Below are 17993 nucleotides of genomic sequence, written 5' to 3'. Positions count from 1 at the left end.
AAACTGCTCCTAGTAAAAGCCGGTTTCAGTTGTTACTAGAACTTTTTTCTGCTTTCTAGCTAGATTGTGCCTGTTAGGATGACCTCTGGAATCACCTATTTAAATATCTGTTTCAACTACAGAATAGTTAAATTACTCCAAGTAAAAGGCAAAACTTAAGAAAGTTTCCGGCTTTTATTCAGTTTCTGAATTGGATTTCTTACAGCACAAAATAAAATACATTATATCAAGGATACCAATAATGCTTCCTTCAGTCAGTCCCTTGAGGTGAGTTCATCTGTAGTGATAATTCTTGCAGTAAGAGAAAGGGATCCAAAGATGAAATATGAAAAAAGTTTGATAGCAGCTAGGGACTGGAAGGAGTTGAGCTTCAGTCAGAAAATGATAAAAATCAGCTGATGAATTAGACTTTTTCCTTCTAGCAGCTCTTAGTTGTAGTCAAGGAACAGTTATGGAGATTTTCTTGATTGCTTTGAGCAGCAGGCAGTGCAGATGCAAACCTTGCCTTGCTTGCACATGAGGTCACATCCCCTTTAGTTTAACATTTTGTGAGTTAGAGCTGCATCCCCAGCACGGCTTTTAACCTGGGACCTTTCAAACAGAACTGTGCTTTCTTGCTAAGTGTAATGTGACCAATGCATGATTTCAGTTTCCCTGCAATTTGGTGATTTATGTTTGTGGGCAATGCTTTCTTGTACCCTGATGGTTTAGTCAGGGTTTAAAAGCCTAATAGGCCACAAGTTGGACTGGTTGACCTCAAGTTCTACATTTCAAGGCAGTATCTCCAATACACTTCCTCCAGTACAGAAGCATGTAGAATATTTTAACACTCCCAAGAAAGGCAGAAGAACTGTGCTAAATATAACTATGAGTGCCAAGGCACAAGTCAGTAAAATTACCTTCATAAGAATCATGAAATTGATTGATGGAATGGTTTTTTCCTCTAAAAACTTTGTTTTTAATAGGAAAACATATTTGATCGATCCAGGATGGCCCCAAAGACTCCCATTAAGAATGAACCAATTGATTTATCGAAGCAGAAAGGCTGCACACCGGAAAGAAATCCAATTACACCTGTTAAGATCATTGACAGACCTCAGCCTGATCCCTGGACTCCTACTGCAAACCTGAAGATGCTTGTTAGTGCTGCTAGTCCTGACATGAGGGACAGGGAGAAGAAGAAAGAGCTCTTCAGACCCATAGAAAACAGTGAGCAGAGTGACACACCTGATTCATTACAGGTGAGACTCAGAACACGGTTATCTCATGTTCCATTAGGACTTAGACCTTCCTAAAGTTGCTCCTCAGTTTTCTTCCATCTGGTGCTTTCCTCTGGATGGAAAGCTGCAGAATTGTAAGACATTCCCAAGGACAGTTACCTACACGGCACTGGCTGAGCAGTAGGACTTCAAAAGACTAAAAATAACTGTCTTAGTAGTAACTGACCTGAGATCCCCTCAAGAGTCTGAATATTACTTAAAAGGACAGTGAAGGAAGTAGAGCTTAAATGTTTGATTTTCCCCAGCTGAAGTACTTCTGAACCACATTAGAAAGAAAATTGCCAGACATGTTTTAAACAAGCATCCTTTTCAAAAATAAATTTGACAATGAAAGAACATGCTTTCTAAATCTTTTACCTCATCTGCAGCAGTCCTGCAAAGTGGTCATCTGAAACCCTTTTTTTCCACTTTCCACTCCCAAACTAGTGGTCAGAAAGCAAGGTCAGGAATTAAGACTTCTACTTCACAAGACCCAGGCAATGCAGGGGTTGATCTCTGTCCTCACTTTAGAAAGTGTCCCTGGAGAGAATGACTTCAAATTGTAGTAAGCATCATTATGCTTTTCTTCCTTCATGATTTTTTGTTGTTGTTGTTCCAACCACTACTTTTCCTCTCCTGGGTTATTTCTTGTAGGATATCCTTCCCCAGTGATTTCAGCAACAGGAAAATAGTTCCGGGTGCTTCTACTGAGAAGCATCATTTCATAGGTGCAGATCACTCTGGAAGTGCAGTTTTTACAGCAAGTACAGTAGCAACAGTAGTGTAGAAAAGTCTGCAGTTTTCATAGTCATAACACAGCAAACAGTTCTCTAAAGATCATTCCTGACATAGTGTCCAGTACATAAAAAATAGTTGATGTTAAAGGTTAGTTCATTACCGCTCCAAGCCTGTTAAGATCACACTGCATTTTTGGGGTGGCTACTATAAAGAATTCAAATATTTTCTAGTTAATAAAACTTTCATTTAATAATTTTCTCCACTTAAAAAGGTAACTTACAAAAGAAGTAGAAGTTTTAGAGTAAGGATAGTGCTATTTCCATACCGTATAAAACTCAAAGAATTCTATCAGGGCACCAGCCTGCCACAAGGTTACTTGGTTGCAACTAGCAAAGGACAGTTTAAGATCCCATAAGCAAGGAAACACGGGTTTCAACAGCTACCACCACCTGCAGCTTTTCTTTGCCAGAGGGCAAGACTTATTTTTCTAACACAGAAGAAAACCTTAGAGCTACCAGTGCAAAAAAAATCCTCCATCATTCTCAGTTTGTGATAAATAAACATACCTCTTCGTACATTCTTGCCATCACAGTTTTGCTGGTTTCTATTTTTTTCCCACTACAGGGATAGGAAGACCACATTCAGGCTATCCTACAGAATTACTTAAGCTAACATCTTGACTAAGTTTAAGGTTCAAAGACTGAGTAGCACCTTTTATAGTCTCTGAGCAAAGTGCCCCCACCCCTTGTGATAGAGTCACTGTAAAGGTCAGCAAAATCTTTTGGAAGAGGTATTGCAGGAACTTTCTGATGGTTTCTGCATCTCCTGGTTTATTAGATCCAGAAGTGTTTGAGAGCATATTCTTCCTTCTTTCCAAAAGAAATACTCTTTCCAAGTATAATCTTATCATCTGCTAGTCTTGGGTGTTTGGTCTTTACTGGCTTTTTTCCTTGTGCATGATCACTATTTCGTGATTGCACGGATAAGAGTTTTTCTGTAGGTATCTTATGTAATGAAATAAGAAGAGCTTGCAATTGTGTTATCCAAGTGTCCTGTGCTTTCAAGGAGTCCATGGGGTTTTTTTAATTAGAAAATCTGGTCTTAAATATTGGTAACATCTGAAATATGCTTCACTTGACTATGTCTTGCTTTTACAAGCTCTGCACTAAAGGGTTAACATTTATTTTTTAACAGTATGATATAGTAGATGACAGCACGGTTGATGAATTTGAAAAGCAGAGACCCAGCAGAAAACAGAAAAGCTTAGGACTCTTGTGCCAAAAGTTTCTAGCTCGCTATCCAAATTATCCATTGTCAACAGAGAAAACTACCATTTCTTTGGATGAAGTGGCTTCAATTCTTGGTATGTATACCTACAAAACTGGGGTAACTGATCACCTGGGGTAACCTGACAGGTGGGCCTTCCAAACATCATATTCTAACTGACTACATTCAAGATCTGCCTTTCCCAGGATCTGGATGCTCTTCTAATCATACTAAACAAGAGTTGGAAATGCCTTATATTCCTCAGTGTCTTTGTTGTTTGGTAACACTACCATTTTGAAATCTGCTTTCTGACTTTCTGTACTTTTTACTAGACAGATCTTGCTTCCAGCTGTTTACCAACTGTTGCTTTCTTAAATATTCAATTTGTTGGACACAAGGAGTCAGGATTTACAAACCCTCTGAAGGAGGACTTACAGACAACAAATTTTGTCAAAATGAAACGTTTGGGGAAACAATTGCAAACTAACATGTGTAGGAGGTAAATTCTGTTTACTGCCTGACTTCTGAACATGTTTGGCATCTTATCTTCCAAGGTCTCATGGTTCATCAAGGCTACCTTAGCTTTAAATACTGCCTTGTGATGGGGAGGTACTGGGAGAACTGCAAGAGTACCATGAGAAATTGTCTTATATTGAGGTGGTGAGAAGGGATTGAGTAGCCCATTTACTGGTTCTGCTGTTAAGTTTGGTTTTAGTTAAAAGATTAATGGAATATCTGCAAGAAGTAATAAAACTTGGGAGAGAGGACTCAGCCAGGCCACATTAATAACAAAAATATTGAAGTCCTTGGAGAGGTTGTTTCTTTGCTAGGAAGGGCTTTACAGAATTGGACTTAAATTAAATAAATCTTGTATACATTTAAAACTTAGGTATTAACAGAAAAGATGTAGCAAAAATGAAATTTGTCTCTTTTGGGAAGAAAAGAAACAGAAGAATGATGTCTTCTGAGACTCTGTTAAGAAAGGCCTTAAAATACCTATTTATCTGCCTTGGTACTGTGAATTGGAAATAGGATAGAATACAGATTAGGTAAATAGTTAGATAAATTACTTTTAAAATTAATTGTTCTTTTAGATTTTGCAGTTACTCCTTTATGTGTTTGCATGAGATGCCCATGCTCCAACCTTGTACAGCTGAACATGAATAGTGCTTCATTCTGTATTGGGAGTGGCATTACCTTGCTTTCCTAAATAATATAAACTTTCTTCTAAAATTTACTGTTGGAAATTTTACCTCCAGGAAGGAGGAAGATTGTGGTTGTCCTTCTCCGTTTGTTTTCCCTTCCTTGCTTGTATCCCCTTGGCTTGTGACCACAAAATTACCCAGCGCTGATGTTGCTGCTCTTAATGTAACAAATGGTGTCTGTGATACAGGTTTTGCTACAAATGTATATTGCTTTGTTCACGGAAGACCTGTGGAAGGCCACAAAGGGGTCTGTACTGCTGGTGTCTGACAGACACCAGGATACGTGTAACACTCTTGTTTTTCTGGATTGTGTTTCACTCCAAGTTCTTCACACACTTGGAAATGCTCATGAATTGTTTCACCTAATATGTGTTTGAGGCTGGTAAGTATTATCCCTATTCTTCAGATGGGTAAACAGCCATCCCACAGTGAAGTTTCAAAACCGTTCCCCTTAACTGGCACTTGCTCTGCTCAGCTGATGTTAATGGTTAGAGGCTTTTTTCGTGCAGATGCTGCCACCAGCATATAGTACACTGTGTTATATATAACAGCCATGCTTCAAACAGCACTGGACACAAGTACTCAGGACAGCGAGCATAGCCACCCACCTGTTCATATTCGGTCCCCAACCTTGCTCACATCAGCAGGCTGAACTCCAGCTGGACATATTTAATAAATTTCCCATAGGTCTTGACCCAGCCAGCACTGATGGTTTGTTTCTGTTTCATTTGGGAACAGCAGGTCTCATTCTACACTGCTTTGCACCTTGAGAAGCTTTTGATGCCCCTTTACTGGGTACTTGTTTAGCAAGTAAAGGTAATTGTGCCACTGTAAATGCAAGTGGACAACTGTGCTCCCACTGGTTCCTGTATGAGGGGCTTTCATCTCTACACTGTGGCAGACCCTTTCCTGCCCTCTGTTACACGCAGGCTTGTATACAGGTACATGTGTGAATTTTGAAGCTCTCTGTCAGGAAGGGCCGAAGTGCTCTGAAAACCCTGGGGCACTCTGGGTAGGTCTGAGTGAATGGGGCTGGCAGACTGCAGTCTGCAAACCCTAAACACAGTGTGGGTTCTTCCTTAGGCTGAAGCCATGGCTGGTCTAGATGTTAAGAAAATGGACAAAGAGCAGCGTACCATGAAGCTGGCCGCACATAAGTCAGATTTTCAGTGTGCAAATACAGATGTATCTAATGGAATGTGCCCATGTGAACAATGACAATGTCTGTTAGAGAACAACCCATTCTCTGCTTCTGTTGAACTAAGATGAGCATCTATGTCTTTTTTATCTGTTCCCCCCCACTTCCCAAACAGGAGTTGAACGGAGAAGAATTTACGATATCGTGAACGTCCTGGAGTCATTGCACTTGGTCAGCCGTGTGGCCAAGAACCAGTACTGCTGGCATGGCCGGCATAACCTCAGCCAAACTCTGAAAATGCTTCAGGAAGCAGGAGAGCTGCAGTATGGAGAGCTGTTGACCTCCCAGCACAAGGAGCAGGAGTTAGAGTACAAATTTGGAGAACAGAAAAAGGAAACAATTCCAGATTCTCAAGACAGATCATTACTGGAGTTTTCAGAACCAGATTGCATCTCTGGTAAGATAATTACTAGATGTATGATGATACACAGACACAAGTCTCTTCCTCCAGTTTACTATGTCACTTTTCCTCTTGCTTTGCTTTTAAATTAAATAATAGAAAGTTATCCTTTCCAAAAAGGTGCTGAATTCACCATGGAGGGTACAGAATTCTTCCTTCTATTCTGTTCCTAACGTAGGTCTCAAGACAGATTTTTCCTTCTGTCCTACAGACAGGCAGGAAGTTGTGCTGGACAATCCAGTTCTTTCCCCACCTGTATCTGACAGTAAATGCTTTATCCTGACAGAAAGCACCATCTTCATTTGTCCACTGTTTGCATGCTGCCCATGTAACACATAATGTTTTTAAGTTACAAAGTCCATTAGAGTCACAAAATTATAGTGGCACAAAACAGTGTAACCTAACATAGAATCAGCTCTGGAATTTCACTTTCTAAAAGCTATTTCTGCAAGTTTGAATTTTTATTGCCCTTTGAAGAGAGACTCCTGTCTGCATTACTCAGTTATTTGCTGCCTTTCAATAAATTTCTGCTTTCTGACAAGGAAATATTTACTCCTTTTGTGTGTGAGAAACCTACTTATTAGTTTTCTGGCTGTGATGGATGACATATGCTAAGAGGCTTGGGTATTATTTGTAACACAGCATCTGCAAACAGCAGAAAGGACAAGTCATTGCGGATTATGAGCCAAAAGTTTGTCATGCTGTTCCTTGTCTCCAAGACCAAGATAGTCACTCTGGACATCGCAGCAAAGATACTGATAGAAGAAACCCAGGATACAGTGGACCACAGCAAATTTAAAAGTAAGATGGCTAATGAGAGGCAAGTCAAGCAGTCAGTGAGTACAGAAAACAGGGCATGTTTGGTCTGACACCAAACAGACACCAGTAGGTAACAGCAACTGCAATTCATGAATCTTTTCCTGGAATATGGTCTGGGGTTTTTTTTCATTGCGAATGCCTATTTGTGGAAACAGAGCTTGGTGTGGGGAAGAGACACTTTGACAGTTATCTCCCAAGTTTAGCTTCAGAATAAAGAAGCACATTTTTTTGTTGTTGTTGTTGAATTTTGTTTAAACCCTGTTTCCTGTACTGCTCTGAATGGTGTTTCAGAAATGAAACATATTGTTTATTTTAATTGAATTAATTCTCTCTTTGCAGAAATATGTTCCTTCTCCTTTTTACCCCAGAAATCTTTTACAGCTGGATGGCAGAGTTTGCTTTCAGTTAGTGAGGATTAGAACTTCAATCCCTTGGAGAACATGGGAAAACTCAGCATTAGTAAATAAGTCTTCTAAGATAAAGACTTTTAAGCCTTTAAAGTGCTTTTAAAATAAAGTACTTGCACTTCAATCTTAAAATTCTACCCCAAATATAAGAAGAAACATGAGGAGTTTAGCTGGACAATATGTGGGTATCATAGTGAGCTCAAAGATGTTATTTGCTAGAGCCACAGAGATTTTTCTGAGTGTGTTACATTTTTAAAAATTATGGATATGTGTCCTCTTGTGATCAGCTGTGCACTCCTGTGCCTCTTGCCCCCAACTTCTCTTTACCCATGTGGAGGTAGTTGCCTTTTCTGGTCAAGTTGATGATGTAATCACTCCCTAAGCTATCTCATCAAAATGAGGGCGATGAGTTTAAACCTGAGCAGCTAAGATATGAAGCACCTGTGACAGTCAGGTGGGAGCTGGCCTGGCAGGCTTCATAGGAGGTAGCCTAAGTCCAGCTTGATTTGATTTTGCTCACCTCATCTATGAAAGATGTGGTGATAGTCTGAAATGAAATAAGCACATAAATGTGTCTTGTATGCGTTGTAAAGCTGACTCTTTTATCTACTCCTGCCTTTTCTTGTTAGCAAAGGTACGAAGGCTGTATGATATTGCCAATGTTCTCACCAGCCTAGGCTTGATCAAGAAAGTTCATGTCACAGAGGAACGAGGACGCAAACCAGCTTTCAAGTGGATTGGGCCTGTGGAATTCCCTGGAAAGACTGGTAACTTGTGTAGTTTGTATTTTTCTTTTTGCTTTGATAGTCCCTTCCCAAGTGGTAAAATGTTGCTTTCTGTGTGTAAAGAATGGCTCAGCATTCAACATGTACCCTGTGATTATTAACTGCTGCCAGCTCAACATTTGCCCTTGCTAGACTTTGCGCCCAAGGTCTGGATCTGTGGAAGGATGTTGAGGGATGCTGTGTCTTATAGGTATTTTTGCACTGACTTAGATAACTGTATGCATAACTGTATCAATTGTAGAGCAATGGCAGATAGCACTGATATCTTTAAATCTGGGTCCACAGCTGTTCTGGGTTGCAAAATCTCAAGTAATTCAGTAATAATTATACAGTGAATTATTTTCTTTGTAAGGGGGCGTACCAAGTTGATCAGGGCTGTTTCTTGCACATGGCTCCTTTTACAAAAACTTTGTCTGCAAAGAATGAGGTGGTGGGACAGAGGATCTTGTAAGTTCATGCTTCTTGGCCAGATAGGCTCCCTTTGGCTTGGATATTTGTGTCAGGACAGTGCCAGGAACAAGTGAAAGTGAAGGATAATGTAAACACGATCTTAGTGCCCTTTCTCCTCCTGACTAGCACACTAGAATGTAGTCCCTTCTGCAGCTGCTATGGAATGGATAGGAGGGAAGCCCTTGCCTTGTCTGCTGGTGCTTACTGAGTTCTAGGCTTGTTTCAGTCTTGTGGGGGTTGAGATAATACAGAGGTTGCCTCTTCCCTTAATGCCAAGTTTGGTAATATGGCAGAAGCCTAAATGATGAGCTGTGTTGACTGAAGGACTGCTGTACAAAATTGTGTCCCTACAGATGAGCTGAGAGGGCACAGCCCAACATCAGATCCTCTGCCAGGGACACAGAGAGAAGCCTGTGCCCGGTACCAGACCAGTGCTGCTGGAAAGCAAAGGTTTACACGTCATGCTTCATTTAACAGTGCACAGCCTTGTGAAGCAGCCAGAAGGAAGGTCAGTTCTGAGCCTAACAGCCCACGTCAAGAGAGGCAAGGTAACTACTAATGAAGCATGTTCTTTTCTATCCCACTGGACCTGCCCAAATGAGGGCATGCACCAATTTAAGGCACTTGATTGGGTGAATCAGCATAGTTAAGTATGTGAATTACTCTTGGGAGGTGCCTATATTTCTACTGTCCATGTGATAATGAAATTTCTGGTTTAAAATCTCCAGTCAAATCCCTAAAGTTACATGAGGTGAATCTGGGCCATACTGCAATTGAATCTGCAGTTTGTTTTCTGCAGTTAAATGTTTCTGTTCTGTACTAACTGCAACTATACTACAGTTTTATCTGTGAAAACTTGATAGAGAAAGATTATTTAGCCACATAATGCTTGCTTTATTTTATGGTTCCTAATATAGTGAAATTTACTGTAACAATCTAATGGACAGTTGTTAAAAAAGACAAAGTAATTACAGGGCTTTTCACAGTTCCCTCTTATAGGAAATGATGATGTTGAACCCCTCTCCAGTGGGACTGAGACTTCTGAGTGTCTTGCAGGTTCTGGCTCTAGGCAATTAGTGGATGTTATAAAAATGTGTCAGGACTGAAAAATTATAGCTATTATTTTATATGGCCGGTATCAAAATATGCTTGGTAAACCTGTCTGTGATTAATTGAATGCCTCTTTGTTCTTTCAGTTTGCGCTGTGAATTCAGATGAAAATTGTTCCAAAATGATAAATCTAGCAGCTGTCTGCAGGCAGAAGATAGAGGAAGATACTGGGTAGGTTGGTCTTAACTCTTGTCCAGTTTCAGCTTTGTGCTTGTCATGTTTATTTTAAGGATAGATTCCATTGATAATAAAAAAATTGCAATAAAGTCTCATTATTACAATTTTAATACTGATAGATGTCAGCATGGCTTTTTTTTTTTTTATGGTCATTTTACACCCACCTGTGCTTGTTACCAGTGTTGGTGTTTTGCTTCAGTAGTTCTTTCTGTCATATGTGTTTATATAGGTCATTCCTGCATCCTTTGACCTATTGTCTGGGTAAGCTGAGCAAATTATTCCATGGAAGGGTGTCTCTGTCTCTCATCGGTCTTCTCTACACCCATCCCAATTTGAATTCATTTGTGAATGATTGACTAGTCAAGTGCGGCCAAAAGCATTATTGTTCCACCAAAAACCTGACTGCTTCTGTGTAATTAGAAATGAAAAAAAGTGACCCTTCTTGTAAACTGTGTAAAAACTGTGGTTTTGGGGTGGAATTTTTCTGCATTTGTGTCCAAATATGTATCTCTTTGCTGGTAAGGATAAAAGAGGGGTTTAATTTTGGAATAAATGTTTTTCCTCTTTTCATTACTGTTTGAGTTTTTTTGTTGGTTTTTTTTGTAGGAATAAAGCTTGTGACACTGAAACGATACTAAATTCATCAAAGAACTCCAACACAACCTTAGCTTTCTCCCTTCTTCCGGTTCCTGGGGACTCTGATTTTTGTGTTAACCCTTTGCCTCAGGCAGTTTTCCCTGTGGTTCAGGCAGATGTGCCAAGCTTCTCACTACCAATTGGCATCAGCGGCCAGGCTTCACACCCTTCCACGCCAGCAGCCTCCAAAACAGAAAATGGAAAACCTACCTTGGTCCCCAACCAACCCTTCCTGTGCTTCCCATCTTCATCCCTTTTCATGTTGTGCGGTGGTCTTCAGGAAAATAATTTGAGCGAGACCCTGCCCACTTCAGGAGATGTGGGAAACAGGAGTGCAGAAGCTCAGGCTGCCGTACCTCCTGTTGGCTGCCAAAAACGCAGCTCCCACAAGTGCTCATCACCCTCTGCACCTGTAGATGATGAAGAGCCAGCTGCTAAAAAACAGACATTGGAGCAGAGTGATCTCCCCCTCTCACTTGTAGTACCCAAGGTAAAGTGAGTTGCATTATCACTTAGGCTTTCTCATAGTAAGGAAAGGCTTTTGCCTAAGACAGTGTTTCCAGGAGGGAAAATTTAGTACACTGCTTTTGAGAGACACAAATGCTGCCTCCCACATGTTAATAAAATTGTAAGTGGGCTGTGTCAGTAAGTATAGCATTAACTGGGAGATGTTTTCACACTACCAGGGGAAAATGGACTTGGATTGCTTTGCATAGTGATGTGATGCTCAGCTGTTCTTTGGAGTTAGTGTTGTAATCATTGTCTTCAGCAAAACAATTGGTCAGAGGGGAAGAAATCAATGTAATTATTACTCCTCACCTTCCCCTGTTAGCTTGGGCTTTCCCAGGCAGCAGCAGCATTGCTTACTTCACTGAGCTATAGCAGATGTGATTTGTTCTTTCCCCCTACTCTCCAGCCTGAGTCCCTCTCTCTGAAGCCCAGTGTTGCCCACAGCAGGCTGGTGAGAGAAAGATGATGAAGTTGATGTGTAGCTATCTCAGAATTCTCTTAAATACTGACAGTAGGGGTCAGGCTCAAGGCCATATCATATAAGCCATTTGAATATTGAGTATAAACAATTTGAAACAAGTGCTTTTCCTTATCAATAGAAAAGTAATCCCAGAGGTCAGGTATTTCTTACGTAGTGTCTCCAACAGCAAAGGGCACAGGGTTTAGGCATCACTCATATGGCTCTTCAGACCCTCAACCAAAATTTTTAACTTGGTGATTTGCTAATCAGGTTTGTGTTGCTCCTTTGCACAGATGCCTGAGAGGTATTGCATGGTTTTATTTTAGTTTGGACTCTTCATTTCCACTTTTGTTTTTGCTTAGAAGCCTTCTGAGTCACCCAAGGCAGAACCTTCCCTAGGAAGTGGCTGTTCATCTGCTGTACGTCTAGAAACAAATCATCTTGACCTCGCAAGTCCTGCTGCTGCAGAGGCTGCAAACAAGGAGTCTACTAAGCCTTTAGATTGGCAGGAGCAGGAGCAAGAAAAACAATCTCAGAACAAAGACACTGATGAACATCCTCCAGGAAATGAGCACATCTCTAAAGAAAATGCCAATCAGCCTTTCCAACCACAGTACCTTTATGTTCAGCCTACTGCTGGTAAGGACAGCCATGAGATTCAGAGGCACCCAAACCTCTGTATCTGTTCACTGAGCAAATACTGAGTCCTACAAATAGGTGAATAAGTATATTTGGCACAAAAAACCCTGACAGCAGTTCACTGTAGTAGTTTAATAACTCTGAAATCTCTTGACTCAATGTGAACTGTTCCACCTCTGAAAAGATAGGCATTTTTCTGAGGTTCCCAAACATTAATAGCATTGAACAATGCAGGGTTTGCATGCCTGAATTATGTGCAGCAAAAAAAGACACTTATCCAGCATTCAAAACCTAAAGGAGCTGGAAGTCTAGATTTGGCAATAAGGTGGCCAATATAGAACAGCAGAATCCCCCTGAATGTATGAATTTAATCACCTTCAAACTTTGTACTGTCTTGTAACATGCATTATCAGGATAACCCCCAAGGCACTGGGAATGTAGCCAGTCCTGCTTGTATGACACCGTGAGGATAGAGAGGAAGCAGCTGAAAATACTGCAGTAGGATTTTGTGTCCACCATGTTTTGTGCCCATGTTTGTGTGCAGTGGATGACTGCTTTGTGGGAACAGGACATGCGTGGCAGATTTCTGTGACTACTGCTTTGGTCTTTGATTCACTTGTGACACGGAGTGGGGTCTATGGCATTTCACTTAGGTTGGAGATGCTCAGTTTGAAAATGCTAAACCTGGTGTTTTGGAAGGTCAGACAAACTCGAGCCAGAGCAGCTTCTGTTTCGATACAGTAGTTTAGCTGTTCTCAGCAAAATTAATGCCTCTGTGATATATCTTTGTGGGTGTCTCCCATTTGTTGGGTTTGATTTGTCTGGGTTTTTTTTTTCCCCTCATTAAAAGCAATATTTTCATATAGCAGAGGATGATTGCAGTTAGTGAAAAAAAAGTTTGTTTAGCCAGGATGTTTCTTGTAATTGAAGTTAGATGCAGAAAACAGCAAGGGGGCGTGGTTGGTACTTCATATGACCAAAGTAAATGGATGCAGGTACCGTGAATAGACAAGTAGGGGGGAAAATGGAGGAAGGTAAAGAAGGGAGCTGGACAGAAGAGTCTGGGGTTTGTGACAGTTTTCTTCCTTATTTTTTATTATTTTTGTCACAGTTTAGTTCCTAGGCAGACTTTTCTTTATTGTCATACCTTTTTCCTATTCTAGATGAAGTTACAGTAGTTTAATTCCCTTTTTCAAGTTTATTAATGCTTTGTTTTTTCTCTCTTTGGTTTAGGATTAAGCAGTTTTAATTTCCTGTTCTCTGCAAACCAAGCCCCTGGTGCCATCAGCCTGGCTGCGAATCAGTTGCCTTCTCTAAGTGTACCCTGTGTCATGGTGCCATCAGCAGCCTTGGCTTCCTTCCCTCTCGTCTGTTCTCCCTCATTCACCAGTCCTCTTTCCCCAGTTCCTGATGGCTCCTTCTCAGCTGCTGCCTCCACAAATTTCAGTATGTCCAGCCTGGCATCCACCACCCCTGTTTTCATAAGCACCACGGCTGTTGTCACCCCCAAGGTCTCACCTGCCCCTTCGGTGGATCCACAGCAGCCAGCTCACCCCGCTCTGCACCTGAGTCCTGTGCTTACAAGATCTTGCAGTGCTGTTAAACTGGACTCCCCCGTGTGTATGGGACACCCAGTGACCCTTCTGAAGCTGCAGCAGGTAAGGGGGAAAGGTGAACAGAAGTGGTGATGAAAAGAGCTGTCCCAGGTGCCTGATGGCGGTGTGTGCAGCAAGCTGGTGCTGCTGTGTCAGTGCAGAGTTGGCATGCTGAGAGCTGATGTCTTCCCCTTAGGCTGTGTGTGTCCATCTTAGCAGTGGCACAGGGCGTGTTGAAGTCATAGCCCAGCATAGCACATCTAGCCCTGAACAGTGAAGTGGTTAGTTTTATATCTCTTACAGAAATTCTAAAATTCCCCACCAATCTAAGGGGATTTTTCCCCATCTGACAGTGTCATGTGTGTTATGCAATGGCTACAGAAAAACATTAGGAGAACAGGAAGATTGTATGTCAGAAATCGGGAGTCAGCTGGCTGCAACACTTTTTCAGGTAGTAGTGTCCTGGGTTATGCCCTCAGCCCTGTTCTGATCTCTCTTCACTATGTAATGGAAAAGTAATAGCAGCATCAGAGCTGGGAGAAAACAATGATTCTTGTGGGATTGTTGAACTTTTTTTATAAAGGTATTTTTAAAAATCTACCATAGAACCAGACTTTTGGGTAAAAAAAAATCTGAAGTTCAGAAGTGAGGGAGGACTCATTTATCTGAAATACGAGTGACACAGAACAGTCATGTCACACTGTTAGCTTGGTGTTTACAACTATTAGCAGTGAAATTTTGGCACTAATTCAACTTACATTTGTAAATCGGTGATTTGTTTTCCTATTGTCTAATTCAGTGAAAAATAGATCAAACATTTGGAAGCATTATAAACATTTTATGTTTATCTTCTTCGAGCTTAGAAAAAGGCTGCAATAAGAGACTGGTTGGCAGCCAATCTGATTACAGATACTAACATCAGAGGTTACAGTGGAGTGGCACTTAAAAGACAAGTGGTCAGGGTTTAGAAGAATAATTTTTGATTTCTCTTGATGGTAACAAATAACAAAAGTGAGTAAAACTTCAAGGAAGAGAAAGAGCCATTCAAGCTAAAGGACAAGATTGGCATAAGAACAAATGAGTATGAACTAATCATGAAAAAATTTAAGTTGGAAGCGAGATAAAGGCGTTCATCTTCCAGCAGTGATGTACTAGCATCCAGTTCCAGAGTGAAGAGCAGTGGCAAAGCCCATAGCTTTTCACGTGGAGCTTCTGAAAGGGTGTGTGACCTTGAGTAGCAGGGCACAGGGATTAATGGCTCCCAGCTGTCTTCTGTTTGCATGTTTGTGTGTAGGCTTTGAGAAAACCCTGCCAAATCACTTTGGTTTTGTTTCACAAATAGCCTTCATCGGCACCTCTCACTCCCAAGAATATTCGTCCTGCACATCATGAAGCATTTTTCAAAACTCCTGGAAGTCTTGGAGAACCTGTGGCATGGAAGAAGAATGAAGGCAACCAAACCAGAAATGCCAGCTCTGTGCAGAGGAGACTGGAAATCTCTAGTACCAGCCCTGACTAATTCCACTCTTTGCAAGGGGTGGGCAGATTGTCCTTGGACTCTGATCAATTATGAGAGAAGAAGCTCTTGCCTGGCAAGAGGAGCAAGTTAAAATGTCACCCCTTTTGGCATGTTTCCCTACTATCTATTCACCCACTGGTTCTGTTAGCCATCTTCTTCAAAATCACCCTTGGTACTGAAATCCTTTTACTGAATTGTCCTTCAGTACTGATTTGAATTCAGATTCTGTGCTTCACACAGCCTTGTGGGCATCAAATTGTAATTGTGATTTTAATTTGGAAAACTCTCTTTATTTCTGTGAGAAGATGCAAACAGATTCTTTTGGAGTCCCCAGGAGTTCTTTATTCATGGTTTTAAGTGAGATGTCTAGCACTTATCCAGGGTAAGCATTTTATTTGCATGTACTCTACTTAGCCTGAGTAAATCTGTGGTGAAAATGATAAACTTCTGCAGTTGTGAGAGCAACTGCTTTCTTGGTTCCAATCTGTCAAATCCTGCCTCTGCAGTGCAGCCTTTTGCTTTTTATTTTGTATGTTGGAGTGGGATTAGAGAAAAAAGGGATTTTTGCAGTTTCAAACTAACAGATTTTCTCAGGGTAGGATTACTTGAATGTCAGTTGGTTGTTGTACAATTTGCCCAGCACTTGTGGTTAGAAAAACCTAATAATAACACATGATTATGATTGAATGTATACATGTGAAAAATATTAAGACCAAAATAACTGTGAATGTTAACATTTTTATAGTTGTGTTAATTAATTATATTAGTCCTTCGGTTGGTTGGTGTTTTTTTTACTTTTACTCTGAGCAAAATATGCAAGTTAGATGTAAAGAATACAAAACCTGAATCCTTAAACAGGTTTGACAAAGTGATTTGAGAGTGGCAAGCCACTGAGAGGACTGTGCTAAGATTTCATCTCCTGTTTAAATATCCAGTCTAGGCTTTATGACCAAGGAATACCGATAAGTCATTAACCTCACTCATTATTAGATTCAGTCTAACCTGAGTCTACTAAGTGCCTACTTAGCTGTTTACTTAAGTGTACTTAAGGGGTATGTACTTAAGTGGCTAACTCTTCACAGGAATTTTGTGACTAGTTAATAGTTCATTTGAGCATGTTGGGAAGACAAGGGAGATCTTATCTATCTAAACCAGAAAAAGAAGTTAAAAAAAGAGCAGGAGCCTTGAGTTTTAAAGTAATATAAAAAAAAAAGTAAAAAATTATCAGTATACCCTAGGAGAAGATAATGAGGAAGAAAAATCTTAACATTCAGAGTCCTCAAATAATGGATGGTGCTATTAGCAATATAGAACATAATTTTAAGAGTTAATGCTCTTATGTTTGGGTATGTTTTCACTCATGTAGCAAACTGCAATCAAATTTGTGCAGTCTCCTGTTCAAAAGACAGTCTTGCTGTTGACATCACATTAGCCTGGACTTTTAGCAAATGTAAGGCCATCATGATCAGCTCTCTGGTACTGGTGTTGATTTTCCAAGGGCAGATGCACTCTTGGATGTGCTATTTTGTTGGTCAAGGGAGGTTAGGACTTTAAGGGTTGGGAATTTGAGGAGGGCGTTTTATTTTTATAACAAAATGTATGATGAAAATGGAATTTAAGAAAGAATTTTAGTGAAGCTGAGAGTTTGAGTAATGTGGCCTTCTCTTAGAATAGATCAATAACAGCTTTTTGAGAGGGCTTGGTTAGCCCTCATTGAAAGAAAATCTACAGCAGAATTATCATAGGAAATTTCAGGGGTGGTAAAGAGACATCTTCAGACTGCTAATTTTTTTATATTTTAATGACACTACAGTTATGAAAGTTTACAGTTTTTTCTTCTGAGTTATTTGTTCTTATACACCCACTTAGCTTAATTTTGCTTTGAAAAGCAGTGTGTAACTAGCACAGTGCTGCCCCTGCACTTCTGCTGGCATGCATGCGTTGCTGCTGGGGCAGGAACAGACTGCTAGGGTTCCAGGGAAAACAGTGGGTGCTGATTCTCCAAGCCTTCTCTCTCCCTCTAGTATGGTGCAGCCTTTTAGTGAAATGGCAGCTGGGAGCAGGGAGGAGGATTAGAGCTAATATTGGCTCTTTGCTCCGGTTGAAGCATCATCACCAAAATTGCCTTTCTTTGTCAGTAATGTTATTGTGTGCCATAACTAACTTTATACTTGAAAATGCAGGGAGTGAAAATGGATTTTCAGTTTCCAATTTCTGCTTCTAGTTTTGAGTTTCTATAAATACAGCAGGTCTGGAAATGACGATTGACTCCCTTTCCAGTGGGTCATGGTTGGGAAAGCAGATTTTGAGCCTGGGAGAAAAAGGATGTTGATATGCTGTCTTGTTTTTGTCAATGCAAAATTCTCACTGAAATAGAGCGGGACCACTGAAGCAGTTGGGCAGCTACTTTCTGTATCCGAACTGCTGAACTAGACCAGTGAGGGGGAGCAGTTGGTTGTCAAGAGGAAATGGGTTTGTCTTTCCTATCTTTATCTTCACTGAAAGCTAAGAATTTAAATAAAATAGGAACAACTCATCAGCAAAGTAGCTTTGGAAAAGCAGAATTTGTATTTGCACTGAGGCAAAGTGCATACCCAGGAAGTTCTGCAGGGTCTGTGAAACCTTTCTGTCCCAAGACAGTTGTTGAGGAGGCTGAGCATATAATTTATACTTGAATCTATCTGCCACGTTTACATTTCTGATTGTCTTCTGTAAATTGGTGCTATTTCTGTATTTAAAAAGCTGTATTTTTAATGTAAAGCTGCTTCCAGTTTGTTTTTTTGCACTGCTAGTTTAATATAGATATAAATTTTATTGCTG

The 17993-nt window shown here is 40.5% G+C and overlaps 1 protein-coding gene across 1 annotated transcript; it reads left to right on the top strand.

Annotated features, from left to right (window-relative positions):
* The first annotated feature begins 945 nt into the window (after nt 1-945).
* On the top strand, nt 946-15894 carry E2F7 (E2F transcription factor 7). The gene is made up of 11 exons (XM_008632827.2): nt 946-1241; nt 3192-3360; nt 5782-6063; nt 6709-6867; nt 7922-8059; nt 8881-9075; nt 9724-9808; nt 10421-10940; nt 11783-12059; nt 13293-13717; nt 14997-15894. Exons 1-11 carry the CDS (start codon nt 990-992, stop codon nt 15171-15173), a joined length of 2679 nt encoding a protein of 892 aa, XP_008631049.1. The 5' UTR covers nt 946-989; the 3' UTR covers nt 15174-15894.
* The last annotated feature ends 2099 nt before the right edge of the window (nt 15895-17993 follow it).

Source organism: Corvus brachyrhynchos, unplaced genomic scaffold (genome assembly GCF_000691975.1).
Source record: "Corvus brachyrhynchos isolate BGI_N302 unplaced genomic scaffold, ASM69197v1 scaffold32, whole genome shotgun sequence".
In the NCBI taxonomy this organism is placed as follows: domain Eukaryota; kingdom Metazoa; phylum Chordata; class Aves; order Passeriformes; family Corvidae; genus Corvus; species Corvus brachyrhynchos.
Note: the sequence above shows the minus strand (reverse complement) of the source record. Positions and strands in the feature narration are given on the sequence as shown.

What these genes read in the sequence shown, in the direction of transcription:
- E2F7 (XM_008632827.2), top strand. Translation starts at nt 990, where the DNA reads ATGGCCCCAAAGACTCCCATTAAGAATGAACCAATTGATTTATCGAAG. An exon ending in GGAATTCCCTGGAAAGACTG is followed by an intron (nt 8,060 to 8,880) that starts GTAACTTGTGTA and finishes GTGTCCCTACAG; the next exon opens with ATGAGCTGAGAGGGCACAGC. An exon ending in TCTCACTTGTAGTACCCAAG is followed by an intron (nt 10,941 to 11,782) that starts GTAAAGTGAGTT and finishes GTTTTTGCTTAG; the next exon opens with AAGCCTTCTGAGTCACCCAA.